At 32.9% G+C, this 22,127-nt stretch overlaps 2 protein-coding genes and 1 long non-coding RNA gene across 5 annotated transcripts; 2 read left to right on the forward strand and 1 right to left on the reverse strand.

The window, feature by feature from the left end:
- The first annotated feature begins 534 nt into the window (after window positions 1–534).
- Window positions 535–3,617, forward strand: LOC105131710 (60S ribosomal protein L15-like). The gene is made up of 4 exons (XM_011034822.1): window positions 535–640; window positions 1,085–1,251; window positions 1,410–1,607; window positions 3,093–3,617. The coding sequence occupies exons 1-4, from the start codon at window positions 637–639 to the stop codon at window positions 3,336–3,338; spliced, it is 615 nt and encodes a 204-aa protein (XP_011033124.1). The 5' UTR covers window positions 535–636; the 3' UTR covers window positions 3,339–3,617.
- Window positions 3,618–4,922: 1,305 nt separating this feature from the next.
- LOC105131721 (3-hydroxyisobutyryl-CoA hydrolase-like protein 1, mitochondrial) lies at window positions 4,923–10,270 on the reverse strand. 2 transcript variants are annotated; one of them, XM_011034831.1, is made up of 14 exons: window positions 10,019–10,270; window positions 9,829–9,909; window positions 9,682–9,750; window positions 9,502–9,565; window positions 9,332–9,411; window positions 8,997–9,080; window positions 8,384–8,468; window positions 7,811–7,896; window positions 7,593–7,714; window positions 7,349–7,409; window positions 5,854–5,952; window positions 5,661–5,762; window positions 5,527–5,568; window positions 4,923–5,323 (listed from the first exon to the last, which is right to left on the reverse strand). In XM_011034831.1, exons 1-14 carry the CDS (start codon window positions 10,169–10,171, stop codon window positions 5,204–5,206), a joined length of 1,248 nt encoding a protein of 415 aa, XP_011033133.1. In that variant the 5' UTR covers window positions 10,172–10,270; the 3' UTR covers window positions 4,923–5,203. The 2 variants fall into 2 exon arrangements, with proteins under 2 accessions (XP_011033133.1, XP_011033141.1); XM_011034839.1 differs by having other exon boundaries at window positions 9,829–9,937; window positions 10,019–10,093.
- Window positions 10,271–15,812: 5,542 nt separating this feature from the next.
- LOC105131733 (uncharacterized) lies at window positions 15,813–20,263 on the forward strand. Of its 2 annotated transcripts, XR_843488.1 has the most exons (4): window positions 15,814–16,120; window positions 16,196–17,374; window positions 17,468–17,612; window positions 19,662–20,263. It is a non-coding gene; the product is annotated as an uncharacterized LOC105131733 (long non-coding RNA). The 2 variants fall into 2 exon arrangements; XR_843487.1 differs by having other exon boundaries at window positions 15,813–16,120; window positions 16,196–17,612.
- Window positions 20,264–22,127: the final 1,864 nt, after the last annotated feature.

Here is a 22,127-nt window from a genome sequence, read left to right on the forward strand (position 1 = left end):
CGGTTAAGTGGGGGCTAGGCACTCATGGGGAAAGGGGAGTGCTAACTTAACGATCGGCATCTCTTTTATAAAATATATATAAATTATGTGTACTAAAATATATATATATATATATATATAATATTTGATAATTATATAATTATACAGAGTCACAGCTCTCGAATGCGAACTCACTCCTTGTATTCATGCAAGAGTATCATTGATATACAAGCTTGTTCTAAGATTTAAATCATACAATCCATCAAAAAAACATGTAATGACATTGAACACCTGTGGTGTTAGAACGCTCTTTTGTCGTAGATATGGAAGACGTACGCTTTCATTTTGCCATAAACATATTTATCAACTACCTTCCCAGGAGTTCAATTCTGAGGTAAAAAAATTACATTGTAACATTGGCCTGCAAAATGACTAGCAACAACTTAAGTTGAGGGCCGAACTAAACTAAACCCAGTCAGAGCCGCAAGATCCAACCCAGAGATATTATGAGTCCAACATGACCCAAAATCAGATAAGATCTGACGGCTAGGATTAACTTCCTGATAGATAAATAAAAACTAGGGCATCCCGCCTGACAGTTATAAGCCTTGGAGGAGAAGAGAGGGGGCCGTTTTCGACTTCCACTGCCACACAACAATGGGTAAGAAAGCCCTCGTAGATTCTACTCTTTATTGATCTCCTTTCATGTTTCAATCTTTAACGCTTCCCGTGTAGTTTCGTGGATGACTCTGTTCATTTATTTGGTTTAAAAATGAGCTTGATTTGATGATTTTTTAGCATACAATGTGATGATTTGATGAACATGATGGTGTTGATATTATTGAACTTAATGACTGATGGGGTTTAAATAATTCGTTAAATCATGTCGAAAACAGAATGTCTTATGCTGGGTAGAGCTTTCATCACTGCTTTTATGTCCACTTGATATGTGAAATAGGCCTATCAAGCCGGGTTTCTTTCCTGGTCTTTTGGTATTGTCGTTGCTTGAATACCACTAAATTTAGAATAGAAAAATGGGTTTTGGTTGTTTATGATTTTTGAATTCTGGGATCTGGGGTTTAATAATGAGTGTGGTGATGTTTAGGGGCTTATAAGTATGTTTCGGAGCTATGGAGGAAGAAACAGTCGGATGTTATGAGGTTTTTGCAGAGGGTGAGGTGCTGGGAATACCGGCAACATCCTTCAATTGTGCGTGTCACTCATCCTACTCGTCCTGATAAGGCTCGCCGTCTGGGTTACAAGGCTAAGCAGGTGAAGCTTTTGTTTGTAGTTACTTCCATCTATGTAGTTTGCCATTCATGGTGCTGGTGATTGAGTTAGCAATCACTTTATTTGGTGCTGGTGACTGAGTTAGCAATTGCATTATCTGGTGCATGTCTACTTGGTGATGATATACATTGGATTTTCAGGGGTATGTGGTCTATCGTATTCGTGTGAGACGTGGTGGTAGGAAGAGGCCTGTTCCTAAGGGTATTGTTTATGGCAAGCCAACAAATCAGGGTGTTACACAGCTCAAGTTCCAGCGTAGCAAGAGATCTGTTGCTGAGGAGCGTGCAGGAAGGAAATTAGGTGGTCTCAAAGTTCTCAACTCATATTGGATTAATGAGGTTTGTTATAAGTTCATTTTTACTCGCTCTTTCAACTTTCCATGTTGTGTTAAGAGGCAATAGCTTTACAATATGATTTATAATGACTTGATGAGGACCCTATTTTTATTAAGCATGTTTGATTTTCAATTGAACTAAGAATGTCCCATGATATTTACATGGCAAGTGAGATAAGAGGGTCATAACATGATTAGCTTGTATTGCCTCTCTAAGACTTACCAATACCCTTTTCATATTTCTTAGGCTCTATAATTGTTGGCTTGTACTCTACAGCTAATGTAACCTTAACCTTTCAGGATTCCACTTGTAGATATTATGAAACTTCTGTTCATTGTGTTTGAATGCTTGAATGCAAGCGTGTATGACTATCTTTTGAAATTTGTGTGGACCCCATCTGGTTGCAAGCACATATGACAGTCATGCGAAACTGACAGTGTTCAGTGTTTGAAATAATAATTACTTGGCAAGTGAGATCAGAGGTGATAAACTTGTGTTGGCTGTTGCCAACTCTTGCTTCCTCCTCATCTCTCTTAGGCTCCATACATGTTAGCTTGGAGTTTTTTTTCAAACAAAGGCCACAATTGTTTTTCAAAAAAACTAGTATTACTTGAAAAATAATTAGCAAAATAGCATAATTGATGAGTTGCCCTAGTGAATAGGGCAGTCTATAGTTGTCTTCTTCTCAACAACGCAATTTAATAGGGTATGCTGTTTAACTTTTTGAAATATATAGTTTTTTTTTGGTTTTGTATTTCAATTTAAAATTTTAAATAACAATTATCATCTTCAAATAAAATCAAAACAAGTAATTTATTATTGATGTCATTTTATTCCTATTTATATCATTTTCAATTTAAATTTCAATAAAAATCCTTAGTTTGTCAAATTTAAAAGGATTTAAAATATAAATAATTAGTTGTAGTCAATTTAAATTTCAATATGATTCCATGTTGAATTAATTAATTTATAGTATGTTATAAAATCCTATTGAAAGTTATGCTTTTCAACAACATTTTTATTTTAAGTCCATTTAAATTTGTCAAACCAAGGAATTTTATTGAAATTTAAATTGAAAATGATTTTAAATCAAAATGATATTATTTAAAATATTTAAAAAGTGGAATAAAATGACTTTAAAAAATCATTTTTTTTTATAACTAAAAAATTTTGGGAAAAAGTTTTCTGGTAGAGAACTGTTTTAAAAAATAGATAAAATTAATATTGAAAATAAAATAATGTCAATAAATCATTTGTTTTGATTTGCAAAGGATAAGTATTGTTTTAAATTGAATTCCAAAACAAATTTTTCATATATTTCAATTTGTTATCTTCTTGTTGGGAAGAATGCAATCTATGAGGTTGTGCTGTTTTCAATATCTCAATTCATTTTTGCTAATTATTTTTCAAGTTGTGCTAGTCAATTTTTTTGGTCAGCAGTTACTTTCAAAAACTTGCCTGCATCTGAATTAACTTTTCACTTTCCAGGATTCCACTTACAAATATTTTGAGGTCATCCTGGTCGATGCTGCCCACAATGCTATTCGCAATGATCCAAGAATCAACTGGATCTGCAACCCTGTCCACAAACACAGAGAGCTTCGTGGTCTCACATCTGCTGGAAAGAAGTACAGGGGTCTCCGAGGAAGGGGACACTTGCATCACAAGGCACGGCCTTCCAGGAGGGCAACATGGAAAAGGAACCAAACTCTTTCTCTCCGCCGCTATCGGTGATTGCACGGTTATGTATTTGGTGCTTTTGTTTCTCTGCAGACTTGGTGCTTTCTTGAAGACTTTGCCATTGAGAGATTATTATGATAGTTTATTACTGTTTGTTTATTACAAGTATTTGCTGCATTGGATGCAGCCATATTTTGATACAAGTTTATTCGCTTGTAAGACTGGATATCCTTGACTTTGTTGCAGTAGATTTTTGTTGTTGGATGATTGGATCGCCGTCTTTGACGTATCTTGTTTATTTAGCTGAAGGAAACGCAGAGGATTTGCTTTTGAGATCAATTTTATAACTGGTTCTTTGAATGACATGATGCCCCTCCCTAGAGAGGAAAAAACATCGCTCTATGGTCCTGAGATCTTTAGGTTTTAATTAGAACCATATGTCATTCGATTATGGTTTTTCGTCTCTTTCTTTTTATCTTGTAAGGGATTCCTTGCGATTATTATTTGGTTTTACGTCAGCGATGGAGGAAAAATTGTATATTTTTCGTGGCAGGCATGCCAACTGCACGTTGGTGTTCAAAACAGCCATGACAACAGTGAGATGAATCAACAGTGAGATTAATCGCCCGCCACTAGACTCAGTTTTTTCTCACTAATTCCACTCATGTTTGTCTAGTAATCAAGTATTTCCCTCACCCAAGAGGTCAGTGGGCTCGGCTGAGAAGCTAAAATCATTGACGAAGATGGTTTTGTGTGCTGTCTTTTTTTTTAAGTTAATTTGTTTCGTCTTGAATTCTGCTGTGATCAGACAATACCCCTCTTAGGAAAAAAGGTCGGCAAGAAACCTGAACTCCCTTGTGCACGGTTAAAGGACAGGCTCGTCCCTTTCTTGGGACAGATCTCACATTCTATTAGTGTTTGTTCTGTGGGCTTGTTTGAATGTTTGCCATTGTCGTGACGTTGTCTTGCACTGCAAGCGCAAGTTGCACTTACAAGTAAAAACAATGGTAATGTTATTTTTTATTGGAAAATACAATGTTAAATGACTAATGTACTCTTAAAACATTATATTTTAACTTGATAATAATAGGATCTTATGATAAAATTACTTGCTTTTTGGCCAAATCCGAAAGGTTGGGTGAATTTGAGTTGTTAGGATTTTATTTAAAAAAAACATTGATAATATCAAAGGTTTGGAGTTGCTTCTTATGATGCATCATGTTATTTCTAGTTTAAAGAGATTAAAAGAAAAAAGAAAATGATTAAAAAAGAAAACATTTTTTTTAAAAAAAAAAAAGTTGCTAATCAAAGGTTTGGAGTTGCTTCTTATGATGCATCATGTTATTTCTAGTTTAAAGAGATTAAAAGAAAAAAGAAAATGATTAAAAAAGAAAACATTTTTTTTAAAAAAAAAAAAGTTGTGTTCACACTTTCATAGCTCAGGCCATGTGGTTCCTTCGTGGCTTCACTCGTATGAAGCTTCGTAATATATATATTTGACGAGGAATCATTATTCTCTCAGTGAATTTCTACTGTATCGTTAAACTCTTCAACTGTAGTACAGAACTTAAATCAGAGCCCCTCCCTCTACTACTGGAAAGAATGTTAATTCTAATGCAAGAGATATATTACAATAGATGACGAAAGCTCCAACCACATGCTGTGCCTGAGCGAACTTTATAGGATATAATTGAAATCAATAAGCTTTAACACCATTCACAACTCTAATAACGTCACAAAATGACGAGCTAATAAAGGTTATTTGAACTTCTTTTATAGCAGCTACTCAGTCCCAGAATACATGTATCTATCATATGTTCTTACAATAATCTGAGACAGTAAAAGGCCTATTTCATCTGCCTTTCCTCATCTTTCAAAAACATAAAAAGCCTGACAAAAAAATTCCCTTTGTGTGGTAACTATGTAAAAGCTTCTCGTTGTTTTGTTGGAAGGTCTAGATCAGGTTCGGATTCACCAAGAGGAGAGAAATAGCGGTCCACCATGTCCTCAGACACTTGTTCCAAGCTTGGAGGATTCCACTACATATTTCAAAATGCATGATGATACAATTACTTAATGCTAACACGCCTATTATTTAAATAAATGGTGCTGGGGTTGCTATATTCGAACTAATGATTTCAATAATTCTAGTAGTGTAGTACATTATATTAGAGCCACATTCTGCAAATGATTAGGATTGTCAAATACCATCTTGGTATACAAGTAAACTTTCAATCCATACCTTTGGTGCCAAGTCCTTGTCCACCATTCGTGCCCGAACCCCCTGACAAGGTTATAAAAACAAAACAAAATTAAATGGTAATGACTAAAGATTGTGAAATATTATTCAATTGAAAGATAGATTACATTTCATACCTCACAAAAATCACCAGAGATTTGCTTGGATATTCCCTGTAGGCTCATTCGATATTCACGGACCAAGCACTGATCAAGTGTCTGAAATCTACCTTCTTGTATCTGAATCAGTTGATGTTTGTAGCTTAGATCATAACAATGAAATGATTGTAGAAGAGAAAGTCAGCCAGATGACAATGGTTCAAGGACTCACAGATCTCAAGGAAACCTTCAAGCTCAATGGTGACGCTTCTTTAAGTCTTCTTAGAGTGGAATTGAACCATGGATCGTTTGTTTCAGCAGCTTCCCTTTCCTGAGAGAAATGGTTATCTAAAATCATGATAGCAATTTTTGCTGGAAAAAAGATAATTAGAATTTATTAGCATAGGGACCGTGTGTTGCCATGGGTCTGTTTAGAAAAATTGTTATAATAAATTCAATTAAAACTCAAATATACTATAATCAAGTTTGAAAAATATTTATATATGCAAATGAAGTAAAAAGTTTGCATATCGAATCAAAATCCATAGTATCAAGAGTTTGTTTTTAGTTTTCTATTGAGTACATGTATCTAAAGAAAACCAACGACAACCCTTTTTTTTTTTTTTTAACTCAAAGCCCATTTAATTTTTTTGGGCAAATCCTGTTGTCCCACACTTTAATTTACTCTAATTTTTTTGGATTTAGAGTTTGTAAACCAAAATGAAAAATTTAAAATAAAAAAGCCTTACCATGTAGGGAATAATATTCAGTAATTGTACCATCATGCATTTTGGGAAAATTGAATAAATTTAAAGTCAGTGGACTGAAATAAAAATGAAAGTAAAAATACCTGACATATAATTGAATATGAAGGGACCAAATCACATATATTAAATTTTTAAGGATCAATGTGAATTTAATTACAAAAACCACATAAGTTTTTTTGGGAAAATTGCATGGATTTGACCTGTATTCTTAAGCTAAAAGCCTGGATCACTTTAGATTTAGGGATGATATTGCCTAAATTAAAAATTAAAGGACCAAAGTGAATAAAATGACAAAAATCACTTAAATTGTCTGAAAAAACTACGTTTTGGGACTTTATATGCATCCATGTCCCTTTTCACCTAGAAGGAACTGTAGGATCCATGTTTCCTTTTAGTAGCTACGATATTTATAATTTATAACAATTAGCGTTTTTTTCTTCCCCTGGGGTGGGATTGGGGGAAGGTATGGGGCAATAATGGCTTTTCAGGGGAATCTGTTCAGCAAGGTGCATTTTAACGGGCAGTACTTAGGCTTTGCTAACGGCTCTTCCAAGATAAAAGCTGGACCATCACTTTTTTCAGCCCTTCACAAGGAGTCAAAAGAAGGGGCTGCAGGAAAATCTTCAAGATTTCCCACCCCAGAAGGTTTTTAAGTCAATTTATGCCCGTAAGTGAAGGAGTTCTTTCCTTCCTTTTCATGCACCCACCCTTTGCACGTCATATCTGTCTGCTTAGTCCTTTGACTCCAAATTCTTTCTCCCAAAAAAAACCAATTTCAAAGGAACCATAACTGGACAAGGTTTATTTTCTTCGATAATGATGAAAAAGAATTGCAAAGCGTTTAACTTCCAAGTGTTCTTGGGGAGCGATCTATATAAAAAGATTCTATTACGTGAACATTTGATTGGATTTATTGTTCTGGGTCAAGGAAAACATGTGACTATCAGAATACAATCTTACCAGAGCATCAAAGATTTCTTCGACTGTGTCATGGCTGAAACATTTATCGACCATTTCAATCCTAAACAAATAATACAATATAAGGTCAACTGAATAGATTATCGTATTGTTAAACAAGAGTAGCTTTTTTTTTTTCCGGGGGGAGGGGGGGTTAGGTTTTGTTGCGTATATTACGAAAGGCAAATATTATTTTACAGTAAAACAAGAGCATGCCACGGTATGAAAATGAAAGACAATATATTACCTGCCAAGTACACTCATCTTATTTGGATAGACAAGGTCACCATATTGTTCTAAAGAAGTTTCAATGACAGAAGGATCATCAGTGACCAGTTTCCCAAGATGATGTTCAACTAAACGAAGTTTCTACAGGATCAAAACAAACAACATAGGATAATGTCATAAAATCATGACAGAGAAATAAATCAAGACAAAACAAGAAAAGGTTTCACCAGTATTAACTTCGCTATTCGTGTAGTGTGTAGCTAGGCCACAAGCAATCATTTCTGCTCCATTAAGCGTTTCTCCGGTTAAAGCCAAGTACTCTCCTGCAAACAAGAATACACCTTATGCCATACTCATACTAGAGTATTTAAAGTAGATTTTAAAAAAACCCTTTTAAGTTGTGGTTTTAAAAAGATAAGTTTTAAAGAATGTGTTTTCTTAAAATTGCTATGAGAGATTTTTCCATGCAAAATAAATAAAAAACAAGTTACTTTAGCTTTCTACAAAAACAATGTTTGAAACGCGATTATGTATGGTGCCCGAAGCAAAAGGCAGAAGCTAGTTGGCTAACTAAACAGTTTTTTCTCTGTGGTCGGATAAAAAGTAAAAGCTACCACAATACCAAACAGTTAGTTGCTAATCGATGAAGTGAGGCTACAGACAAGGATGTTTTCATCTAAGCCCAAAAAAAAAAGGGATATAAGGGAAGAAAAGAAATGCAATAAGAAGAAGAATTGAAATCTAAAATAAAAGTTTAGGTAACAGAATTTAATAATACTACCCAAGAAAGAAAACGTACTGCAAGAGTACCTAAGTGACCAGGTAGATGTGAGAGGAAGAAGGATGCTCCAGCATCAGGGTGGAATCCAATCAGAGTCTCAGGTGTGGCGAAAACCTACATGAGTTGCAAAATTTATATAGCTGTAAACAATTAATTCAAATAGATATGCTAAACAAGTCAGTGATTCAGCACTGTTTTCACATTCACATCACTGGATATAGGAAAGGAAGCATCACTAATATGCAACTATTGAATGTCATGACCACCAGGGCACAGAAACAAGGTTTTTAAATGAGATTTCCTTCTTAATACAAGACTTTTGGGTTTCATATGGGCAACTCAAAAACAAGCTGGTCCCTTGTCAATAAAACATGCAGCAAATAACAATCTGCATGGCCATAAAACACAATGGACATACTGAAAACTGTTTTTTTTTAATAAAAAAAATGACATGCTGAAAGCTCTAAATGGGCTGAAGTGCCAACTTTCATGATTATTGGCATTAAAGAACTCCATTGTGACATGCACATCCATGAACATAACACAAGGATACACGATTATCTTTAAATAGATTTAAATGGTGGCAGGGGGGGTAAATAAACAGCATTATTACAAGATCAATACTTGTTTTCTATTACATACAGTTTTGTCTGTTGCAAGTCGAAATGTTCCTGGGATTGAAATTCCAGTCCCACCACCCATGGTAATGCCATTCAAAATAGCCACCTACAAGGAAATTGTTACTCATCAATGTAACCATGCTGATAAGTTGCTAACACAAGTAAACTTATAAATAAGATATCAACCACATTTCATTGACTTATTAATCAACCAGTGTAATTATACTGATCACCGACAAGGAACCTTCATGCATGTCAATATCAGAGCTACAAAAATTGACACTGAAATGCAGAAAACCAGACTCAAAATCCAGCAATCTATACAAGCTGTTGACAATTTAAATCTTGAATACTTACATGTGGCTTCAAATATGTACCTAGTACGTATATGAATGTATATAAAGTCCCAAAAAATTCCCTACACGCTTCCCATTTCCCTGCATTGATTGAAACAAATATTAAGCAGCCGAATATGCAAGATCACAATAATATTTTCAATACGCATGTATGAAACTCTGATCTCTTACCCTGGTTTATTAGGTGATAGAGATTAACAATATCTCCACCAGCAGAAAATGCCCTGCCACTGCCCTTCACAAATTCAAAACAAACACACCAAGTATACCTTAGCACAGATTAAAACACAACCAATCAAGAAAAAAGACGAAGAAGAAACACATAGCTGAAACCATAGGGGGGGATCTTACCTTTAATGTAACAAACCCAACACTTGAGTCTTTCTCCCAAGCTTTATACAATTTTAACAATCTAGCACCCTAAAAAAAACCAAAATTAAACAAGCCCGATTAAAAAGAAACAATTTTGAATGAAACCCAGTTCAAAAAAACACTCACCATGTTAGTATTAAGAGCATTAAGAGCTGAAGGTCTATTAAGAATGGCACTTCTTGAATTAGCTTTGTCTTCAACGAGTACCTATCCCAAAAGGAACCCGAGTCTTAAACTTGACAAGAGAAAAAACACAAACAATACAGTAAAGGGTTGGTCTTTTTAAACAAAAGAACGAAAAAAGAGAGAGACTAACTTGATTGTCAAGATCATCTTCAGTTGGAGGAGAAGAAGAGAGGCTTCTGCTGTGCTGTGGGAAATGTGTGAGAAAGCTATGGGAAAGCTTAGATTTATTATTGTTACAGCAGCTTCTAATCAATAGAGCCGCTGCTGATTTCAAACACTGCATTAGCGCTTCGCTTCCTTCAATTCTTGTTTTTCTCTCTATTAGAAATGCCACTCCTCGCTGCAAGCTCTGTTCTTTTGTGGGCCTTGAAAACGGGGGGGGGAGAGAAAATTATATATATAAAAGGGCTTTTGTATATATATATATATATTAACTAATATTTTAAAAGGTGTGGCAAAAATAGTGTAGCTTTCCCACATCACATGTTTTTTTTTTCATTCTTTTCCTCTTCTCTTTTTTTTTTTTTTGGCTTTGCACGTTTTTTTTAAGATTTTTTTTTATTTTTTATATTTTTTTTATTTTTTTATTATTTTCTTTTTTTTTTTTTAAAAAAATTTATAATTTTTTTTTTAAAATTATAGATTACTACAATGTTTCCCTACCTGACTTTGTTTTATAATTTTTTTTCTAAAATGATCTTTGTTGATTTTTTTTCATAGTTTTTTATTTAAAACATTTTAAATTGTTATAATGTTTCCCTACATGATTTTTATTTTGCTATAATATTTTCCTACATGTTTTCTTTCAAAATTATCTTTGTCAAATTTTTTTAATATTAAACTGATTGATAATTTAATTTTAATTTTTTCTATATGTTTTTTTTTTAAATTTTATGTGTTTTTTTTAGAATTATTTTTTTTTATAAATTTTATTTGTTTTTTTTAGAATTATTTTTTTTTTATTTTTTTAATATGGTGCTAGTTGAAAATTTAGTTTTATAGTTTTTTAAAAAAACACTATGGATTTTTACAGTATTCCTCCACATCATTTTTTTATTTTTTAAAAAATTATCTTTGTCAATTTTATTTTTTTTATATTAAGCTGGTTGAGAATTTCGCTTCGTAGTTTTTTTTTAAAATACTATGAATTATTACAATGTTTTCTCATATAATTTTTTATTATGATTTTTTAAAATTATTTTTAAAAATTTTTAATTTTTATATTGAGTTAGTTGAGAATCATAATTATAGATTTCTTCATGAAACATTATAAATTGCTATAGTATTTTTTTGTATAATTTTTTTAATTTATTTTTTTATTATGATTTTTTTTAAATTTTATTTGTTTATTTTATTTTTTAAATATTAATTTAGTTAATAATTTAATTTTTTTTAAATATTGTAAATTACAATAATATTTTTATGTATATTTTTTATATATAAATCTACAATAACACATAAATATATCACAAACCCACTGTATCGCGCGGCCTTGACAACTATTTATCCCAACGAAACAATTTGGGATTTTCATCATGAGGCAAAAGGATGAGGCGGAGTTTTTAAGTGGAAGAGAAACTACCCTGTGCTGTGAAGCCATGGTCCTTTAATTTAATTAATATAAGATTTATTAGGTGCTGTGCTATATAATTAATATAGGAGTTCTTTAGTGTAAGTTATTTTTATTTAGGAAATTAGATATAAGATTGATAATTTTATTTTTGACTTAGCGTGAAAGAAAGTTGATTATGTTTAAAAAGGCTCATCACTCGTATGCCCGTGTCACTATCCTTAAAATTCCTCGACGGACCATTCCAGAATTCGGAGCGAGAGAATTCCAACCTCCTTCTTCTTCACGAGTTCATAGAACATTATAGCACTCGTAAATCTATCATAATACATCGAATCCTGTAAGAACTATAAGCTAAAATGTAGTTGAGCTGGAGTAGTAGTACCACGATGAGTAATATTTTGGAAATTATTCTATACGCAAGCGTATATATAAGGGTTATAGAACTTTGAGTTGACGAGCTATTTTCTATGATTTGATTTTTAGAAGTGGATGATAGCCTGAGTGTGTACGCAATATAAAAAAAGAAGATTATTATTCTTTTCAAAGAACAAGAACTTCGACTAGCAAAGCAAAAGTGCAGAATACAATTAATTTGAACTTTCTTTGTCGCCACTGTCCACAAGATACAGCACAAGAGAAGAAACATGGGGATTGCGTATAAAACATGAAGGGGCAAGCAACGTTTGGTTTCATGGTGACATGTTCCTTTCAACTGCAAATCACTAAATTATATTTGTCATCAGTTCCAATCCATCCTCCTTCCTGATCACCTCCTTTTTCTTTGAATCTGTGTACTTTTTTTTTAATCCTCTTTGCTGAGCCATTTTTTTAACAATGGCTAGAAGCCCAGCTAAAATCTGCGGTTTAGATATAAGCGAAATCATCTGCCGGTTTTTCTTCAAAAGGACAGGCGGAATCATGTATACAGTTAATGGTACAGTTCGAAAATTTTTAACCAATTTTTAATATGTCATGAATTATTAAAATAAATTAATCATTTTAACCATTGATGGATCTGTGACTCGATGATATAAGCTTTCTCCACCGGTCTCTCTCTAGCGTTTTATTTTGTTTTTTGTTTAACTCGGTGATTAATTTTAAACAAATTAAATATTAAGTATTAAATTAAAAAAAAAATTAATTTAATAAAAAAACTATAAAAATAAAAGTTAACTTATGTTAGGTTTTGAAGCTAATAACCCTAGTTATAAATCCAAAACTAATCTTATACAAGATAAATTATGAAAAATAACATAGGACAATTCTAAAAAAGAAAAGAGAAAAAAAGAAGAAAACATTAACAAAAAAAACAAAAAAAAAACCTGGTTGAACCTTCTAAACCTGATTGAATATTTAAAACTCGTAATTTATAAAGTCTTTGACTCGGATTCAATCAAAAAACTTAATTCCTAATCAATTTAATTTTAAATGAAGAAATTATAAAAAAAAATTAATAAAAAGAAACTTTCAAAAGCAAAAAAAGATAGCTACAAAAAAGAATTGGAATAAAAAATGATAGTAAAAACCCAATGATAAAATTATATAAAAAAAATTAAAAAATAAATAATAATCAAAATAATAAGAATTAAATTTGAAAGATTAAGAAATCATAGAAGGTAAAATTAAAAAATATTTGTAATTTGATAGATTATTTAAATATTAAAAAATGATAATTAATGAAATTAAAAAATATTTGTAATTTTATAGATTATTTAAAATTAATAAAATAATAATAAAAAACCGAGATCAAATGTAAATAAAAAATATATTGTAGGGTCTAGTCTGGATTTTTAAAAGGGTCGGCGTTGAACATAAAGTAAAAAGAGAAAAAAAAAATAGTTAGTAATTCCAAATATAAAACATGTTTAATATGCACTTTTTTATATTATTAGAGATGTCAAAATCTTTCAAGTTTTGCTGCAAAAGTTAGTATTTGGTGGCTGCAAAGTCTCGCGCGCTCCATCCAAAGGATATGAAGGGTCATTTATTTATTAGTATAGATAATGTATCAATAAATTTTTTAATAATGTTTAATATAAATTAAATTACAAAAATATCTTTAAATAACCTTGAAATTTACAACAAAATCAATGCAAAATAATACAAAAAAATAAAAATCTATGCTTCCTATATGCATTGCAGTTTTTTAATGGCCCGGTTGGTTGCTGAGGAAAACGTAGAGAGCAAGAATGAAAATTACTTTTTTTTTTAATTGAATTCCTGAATTTAATCCGTTCTTAACCTTGATTTAGAACTTTAGGGTGTCTGATCATTGACAATTCAGAAATTACAGATACAGAATCACGATATTTTCAATAGCCAAACATAACAAGAATCCAAGGAATCCTGAAAAAATTTAAAATTTCCTTTTCTTCTTCTCAAAATTCTTTGAACTGATAGTTATTGAAGAGATGGGAAAATAAGTTGAGCTTTGGAATTAACAATTTCCTTTTAATGCTCTTCTGACATTATATTTCTCGCCAAAGTTGATGCCTTACGTTGCTAGTACATAGCAGATCCTAATGGTTGCAAATCCTGTAAACACAATGGCGCTCGTCTTGAAAGAATCTGCTCCTTGAATCCTGGATAAAAAACCTCACATGCCTCACCAGGCTTGACCACAACAGAGCCCTGAGCCACTTATCTGACAGGATAAATGTTCATGTCAGTGATGTGAAGAATGTCATCATATGGGGGAATCACTCTTCAACCCAGCCTTCAGATGCCAGTTATGCCACTGTCACAGCTAACAGCACAGAGAAGCTGGTCCGGGAACTTGTCGCCGATGATCATCGGTAGGCTCAAGTTTCTAGCCTGCTTTACTCTCATTCTGATAAACAAATAGCCAAAAAAGGAGTTGCATCTATGAGTGGTGTTACTTGGGAACCAATGGTGGTGATAATAACTTGTATTCTCTTACACAGTTACCCGCAGCATAGAGCGTGACTCACTAATTGTTGTTTATGTACTAGTTAAAATGATTATTTTTATTATTATTTTTAAGAAATTATTTTTTATATCAATATATATTAAAATAATTTAAAAATATATAAATAAATAAAATAATTTTTTTTTTAACTTTTATAAAAATATTTTCTAACCACAGAAACAAATACAAAACAGCTGCTTTCGTACTTGAAGAGAATCATTCCAAGCAGATTCAAGATGGATATTAGGTGCTGTGCTATATAATTAATATAGGAGTTCTTTAGTGTAAGTTATTTTTATTTAGGAAATTAGATATAAGATTGATAATTTTATTTTTGACTTAGCGTGAAAGAAAGTTGATTATGTTTAAAAAGGCTCATCACTCGTATGCCCGTGTCACTATCCTTAAAATTCCTCGACGGACCATTCCAGAATTCGGAGCGAGAGAATTCCAACCTCCTTCTTCTTCACGAGTTCATAGAACATTATAGCACTCGTAAATCTATCATAATACATCGAATCCTGTAAGAACTATAAGCTAAAATGTAGTTGAGCTGGAGTAGTAGTACCACGATGAGTAATATTTTGGAAATTATTCTATACGCAAGCGTATATATAAGGGTTATAGAACTTTGAGTTGACGAGCTATTTTCTATGATTTGATTTTTAGAAGTGGATGATAGCCTGAGTGTGTACGCAATATAAAAAAAGAAGATTATTATTCTTTTCAAAGAACAAGAACTTCGACTAGCAAAGCAAAAGTGCAGAATACAATTAATTTGAACTTTCTTTGTCGCCACTGTCCACAAGATACAGCACAAGAGAAGAAACATGGGGATTGCGTATAAAACATGAAGGGGCAAGCAACGTTTGGTTTCATGGTGACATGTTCCTTTCAACTGCAAATCACTAAATTATATTTGTCATCAGTTCCAATCCATCCTCCTTCCTGATCACCTCCTTTTTCTTTGAATCTGTGTACTTTTTTTTTAATCCTCTTTGCTGAGCCATTTTTTTAACAATGGCTAGAAGCCCAGCTAAAATCTGCGGTTTAGATATAAGCGAAATCATCTGCCGGTTTTTCTTCAAAAGGACAGGCGGAATCATGTATACAGTTAATGGTACAGTTCGAAAATTTTTAACCAATTTTTAATATGTCATGAATTATTAAAATAAATTAATCAATTTTTAATATATTAATATTCAATTCAATTCAATTAAAAACTTAATCCAGAACAAATTTAAAGATGGAATTTTTTCCGAGTCATCCCGAGTTGAACATACAAGTTAATTTATTCTCAACAAGACAAGATTTGTGAAAAAAATTCATGAATGCATTAGGAAGTGGGCTGTGTAAAAAGCCGGCCTGAGGGTACTTAATTTGTGTTAACAGATTGAACCCATGAGCCTTCTTGGTTTCAATCATTAGGCTCAGGAAGCAAAATAGCAGTGATGAGCTCTAATAAATCTAAAGCCCAAAACCCCACGTTAATTTCTTATGTCTCCTACACCGACGAACTGTCTTGCACTGATGATGCTGCTGCAGTGCTCCTCTCTCCGCTTGAGCAAACTCTGCAAAACCTCCAACAAGTTACTTCTCAAACCCTATACTAGGGCTTTTACATATTCTCTTATAACCCAAAAAAATGGATGAAGGAATGCAGCAATTCCAACAAAGTTTAGTCGAGCTCGGAAAATGATGCCGACCATGTCTTATTAGCTCGCAATGAGGTGAACTTCAAGACCTTTAAAAAATTCTCTTTGAAAAAAATTCTTTCCAAAATCACTTGTTTTATTTCTTATTAGGTGGTTGAAAATGATAAAGAGAGGAATGGAAACCGAGAAGCATTGACTGCATTAAGGAAGAGAGCTAAGAATACAAAAACTAGCATAAAGTCTCTGTTTGAGTCCATAATGAAGGATATTGGGAAGTCCGGATCAAGGGCTGCTCCTTTAGTGAAAGACATTTGTGGGACTTACGGTAATCATGACGAGAAGGAGAAAACTTGGATGATGTTTCCAGAAAGTGTTGTTTTTCCTTCTATTCCATTTCATGCTGCCCACACTATCCTGGAGAAAGCCCCCCCCCCCCCACTCCCCCAATTTTTTTTGTTTTAGTTGTTTTAATTAGGAAATGTTGATTTTTCATTTTAAGAGAATTGCATATTCATGATGGGTTTTAATTTAGTCGAATTACTAATTGTGTTGGTTTAATGAGCGCAATATGTTCTGGAAGTTAAGTTTGAAACTTGTCTTATCATGTTTTTCGTTGGTTTAGTGTTTTAGATTTGTGCGCCGGTATGAATAATAAAGTGGGCTTTCACTGTTTTCTGATTCTGTTTCTCTGCACAGAAAATGAGGAAGTTCTGGAATATATGGTTGCTCGAGATTTAGACTTGAAATAGGAGACACTTGGGAGATTTTATTGTTTTGAGAACCTCGTATTTGAAGGTCTCATGTTGCCAATTCTCAATGAGAACTGATATAGCTTATCAAATGGGGCAAAAAAAAAGGGTTTTTTCTGTTGCTGGAGATGGTAGACTGAGACTGAGTTTATGCATTGCACCAACACTCCCAGCTTGGTGTTAGAACTTAGAACCCTAGTTCAAAGAGGAACTAATGCTTCATTAGAAAAGTTGTATTTGTAGACATTTGATCTGATATTATACAATTCTCCTCGTTCTTGCAAAATGCAATTAGTGTTCTTGGACATGTATAATTTGTGAAGGTGTGATTCATTCTGTGAATTGGTAGCTTATTTTTTGGACAGAGAGCATGCAAATTTTTGGAAGGTGCCTCCATAAACTATTACTATCAGTTTTTTGTGCTTCATGGAGAAATTTCAGTGAAAACATGCTATGGTTAGCCTCAATGCATGAAACTTTGCATGTGCCAAATCACAAATGACATATAAAAGCTACCTATGATCGATGAAGACTATGGAATGATCGATGAAGACTATGGAACTATGATGCTTGGAACATGGTTGGTCATCAATACAGACTTTTAGTCTACTAAACTTTTCTTTCAGCAAGCGTCAATGGCAATTCCTTGAATCTAGTGTTTGCTGTGATGCAGATCAAGAACAGATTGAATATGAAGCAAAAAATCTGCAAAGCTTTGTGAAGGAAAAGTCCCTTTTAAATTCAGAAAAAGGTGTGCTTGCTGACAGTATTAGCCAGCGTTTGCTTAGGTCCTCAGTAACCTTAACAGACAACCCAAAGTGAGTTATGCATTGGGAAATTAGTGTTCCTGTTCAATAGTGGTTTTTGCATATGTTGTGTGTTATCTCTCCGGTTTATTTTTTCATCTTCTGTTTCAACTCAGATGAGGATTGAGCCTTATTTCATTTGGTGCCACTACTTATGGTGGCTTCTAGAATTGCTTTCTTTTGACTATTGTATCTTGCTGGACCACCAATTGCAGCATTCATATTAATATTGGACTGGATCATGGTGGTCCATCTGTGAATATGCATTTGTACATTTCATCTTATGTCTATTCTTCTTTGTTTCCATAATCAAGTAAATTATGAACATATTATAGGCTTCATCATATGGTGACGAAGCCTTCTCTAGGATTTATTTTATTATATTTCTGATATTAAAGTTAGTTAATCTAAGGTCATGTGATTAGCATGTGACTTTTTAAAGTATTTCCTTTATAGGCTAAATAGTTTTGCTTGGAGACTAGGACCAGGAATCCTTTTCCTACAAGCATATAAGGCTTAAATTAATATAAATAGGCTGCTAGGATTACTTTTGTAGTAGTTTTTGTTATTTTATCAATCTATTCAGATTCTAGATGTTTCTTATGAACCCTAAACCCTAATTATCCTGTTCCAACATCAGTTTATCCTATTCTTAGCCATTATTCTGCTGTAATTTCTGTTTTCTACTGCTTTCGTCTTCCCAAACTATGTCATATGGTCTACCAGAAAAAAAAAAAAAAAACTGCTTGTGTATTGTTGTTATACCTGTTTGAAGCTTAAGTGCATGCATCCACCTTTTGGTTTTAAAATGTTAGAGAAATAAAAATAGGTTAACTTTTTTTACTATGGGTATTTTCCTGATGCTGATTCTTTTTCTCTCTCTCAAAACCTGGCACTCTGAAGTGCAGATATTACATCACGATAGTTTAGGAAGAGCTCTTTTTCTGTCTTGGTCACTGGAGACAATGCTTAGTAGTTCTGATAATGAACATAGATAGCTTCTGTGTTGATCTACACTTAACAGTTGTGATGATGCTTGCATTTTTATCAATCTAGGGTCATTGCCTGTTTCGGTGACAAAAGAATTGGTGAGGTCTAAATATAAAGCAAGCCAATTGCTAAAAAATACAGCAGAATAGAACACTCAACTAATTCTCCTTCTGAAGGCTCCATATCTTGTTAATTGCTTGTTTTGCTATTATCGTCTGGAATCTTACTTGGGCTTGTGACCACAAATAATAAGCTTATGGCTTCTTCCTTTCATCCTTCCCATAGTCACTTTCTCTACGCAAATTGGATGTCAGAAAAGAAAGTTGTCAGGTTTGGGGACCATCTGACTTTATTTTTCTCACTCAAAAAAGAGTGGAAGTTTCCCGGGGACTGCTCAAACAGTTGAAGATACCTTGTTAGACCCTTGTCTTCTTCTTTTCATGTGGTCCTTTCACCCTAGTTTTCACATGGTTTCCATAGCTGTACGAAAATTATCACCCTCCTTTGTTTCTCTTCTATCCCATCTTGTTTTTATTTTCTCCTCCTTTTTTTTTCGCTCTTCTCATTGGGTACACTGACATGACCTTGAGTTATCAAGATCGAAGTACTGTACAAACTCAGCCAATCTCTTTCTGTGTTTTGCATGAATGGCCTATAGATGCTGAAACCTTGCTATCTCTAGAGCATTTCAGATGCTCAAGTACTGGATTTGTGATTTTATTAATCTATGTCTCATCTCTTTGATAATTGTGGAACTTAGAAAATTGATTCCACTGCCTATGTATCTTAATTATCCTACCAGTTTGAAACCTTAAACTTGTAATGACAAAGGTGTAGTTCCCCTCTTGAGAGCAGTTATTACATATGCTCCATGTAATTTTATTGTTGAATTTTTCCTCGCACAATTCCATCTTGGTTTGGATCATAATAGGATATTGGTTATCAATTTGTGGGATCATAACTCTTTGATTTTTATCACATATTAGAATAACCTGCTCATGGTTCTGATCCTCCGTGTCTTTACACAAATATTGTTTGGAAACTATATTAATCTCATTCTTATTGTTGTAGATAATGAGATCTGCATGGAATTCTCCTCTCAAGACTCTGGCCTGAAGAAGCGTCTCAGATGCATAGAAGTTCTGTTAAACAAATCACTACTCCGGCCAACCATTATCGTAATGTGATTATTGCAACCTTTTCTACCATGACACTGTCTTACGTGGATGAGCTGTGAATTCCTCTCGCTAGTGGAAGGTAGCGTTTTATGAAAGGTTGGCATTGCTTGTCATATATGCTTATACTTATTGGAATCATTTATGAAGTGGCCAAACCAAGTATCCAGAAACTCCAAAAGCAGGAAGATTCATCATTCATGAGAGTTACACATGCTTTTGTTTTTATTTATTTTTAATTTACTGGCAAGGAAGATGCTCTGTTACCTTTAATAGGAAATTCGGATACTCTTATACGGTAGACAAGCGCAATTACCTTGTCAAAAGGGAAACATGATAGCGGGTTAATCTCATAGATGGTGCTTGCATTTAACTTGTAGAGAATGTAACTGTGACCCCTAGCGAAGCCCTCTTGCTCTCCTTACCCTTGCTGAGAAAGTTGTTTGAAAATGTAGAGATTTTGAAACTTCTATCGAATAGAAAACACTTATTATTATTATTATTATTGAAATCAATGGTTAGATTTAAAACATGACGGTTCTTGTTTCCTTAGAATCTCAATCTGCATGTATGATGCTGATTGTGGCGGAGCCACACTAGAGCATAAGGGGGTAACTGCCCCCCTTGACTTTTTATAAGCATGTTATGTGTAGAAACATAAATTATGAGTTGAAAGTCTCATGTAAGAGGGGTTACAGAAAAATATGAGAAATAAAAAAAGGAAAATGAATACTTTGTCTTCACGTCTAAATAAAGCAAATGCGTGTTTAGTGAAAAATCATCCATTTTTGGATTTTCTTATATGCATTCTATTAAAATCACTACAAAATCTTCTTTTCCAGCAACTTTTTTTATATGGTTTTAACTATTCTAAAAAAAATATTTTTGATGAAATTAATAATGAAATGAGTATGAAAAAGTTTTAAAATATAAAAACTGAAAAGAACAGTTGTAATATAAATTTTTTTAATTTTAAAAGTATTTTTAAATTAATTTTATTTGATATGAGTTAGTATATATTTTTTCAAATTGATTTCTTTATATAATGTATACCTACATAATATATAATATTAAATATTTATTGATAATTTATTTACAAAATTCTGACTTAGTCACTGTTCTGCTTCAGTAACATTTTCCCCCTCTTGATCGAGCTGTGTTTAGGTAGATAAGATTGGGCCTCCTCTTAACATCTGTCTCGAATATAGCGATGCTGTTGTAGACTTCTGTTCGTTAACTTATTGGTGATGCCCATTTGAGGTGTTTGAAGCCATTTTACACAGAAGTCCTGGACAGCATGGCATGCATTTCATTGACCAGGCCTGCAAGTCTATTTGGCTCTATGACCTCGGCAGAGATATTAACCCGCCAGGCTCCCCAAAAAACAAAAGGGCGATGCAATTCGGAGCAGAGGTGGGAGGGGATCGTGGATGACATCTTAGAGCCTGCTAAAGGACAGCACATAAATATAACGTGAAAATTTTCAAAGATCAGGATGCCAAAATCTACAAGACACTCTACCTCCAATCTTATCTCACTCTTATCAACTGGGCTCTACTCCACAGCTATGAGAGAAAGAGAACAGTAAAATATTGAACAATATTCAGGGCAAAAGGTGAGACAATAATTTAAAAAGCAGGAGAATTGTTTTGTTGATAATAAATAAGCCTCTGCCTAAAAGAGGTAGACATTCCGTACATGAGAGTCAACGTCCGTGTCAGCTTTTTTTTTTTACCAAATGCTACCAGCCTGTCCTCTCTCTCTCTCTCTTTAACTATCAACTCGGGCACTGCTACTTCAACTTTGAGGTTTCTTACGAGCTCTGTTGTGTATCTTAATTTAAACTCGCCCTTTCATCGATGACACCTGCTAGTTGAGTTCATGTACATAGATTATTAATTGCAGGTCACTATTTAAAAATTAAAATTATAAATAATACCAAAAGTTGAGTTTTTAATATACATTTGAATCTACCTTTTGTTATTCGAGTTGATAGTATGTACTTCACGATAATGGATTGAAATAAACTAAGAGTTTATTTCGAAGTATAATTGACATTGTTTTTTAAATAATTTTATGTTAAGGTTTATGTTAATAATATTTTTTTTATTTTTTAAAAATTATTTTTAACACTAAAATATTAAAATGGTTTAAAAACACTAAAAATATATTAATTTAAAATAAATAAAAAATAAAAAATTTAAATTTATTAAAAAATAATTTTAACATACAGAAACAAATAAGCTCTAAATAAGCCATAGACTTTTTAAATTTAAAGAACACTTGTTAATAATCATTTAATACATCTAATTAATCTTTACTTTTCTTATACTTAATCAAACAAATCTAATAAATAATCTTA

Source organism: Populus euphratica, unplaced genomic scaffold (assembly GCF_000495115.2).
Source record: "Populus euphratica unplaced genomic scaffold, PopEup_1.0 scaffold2.1, whole genome shotgun sequence".
Taxonomy (NCBI): Eukaryota; Viridiplantae; Streptophyta; class Magnoliopsida; order Malpighiales; family Salicaceae; genus Populus; species Populus euphratica.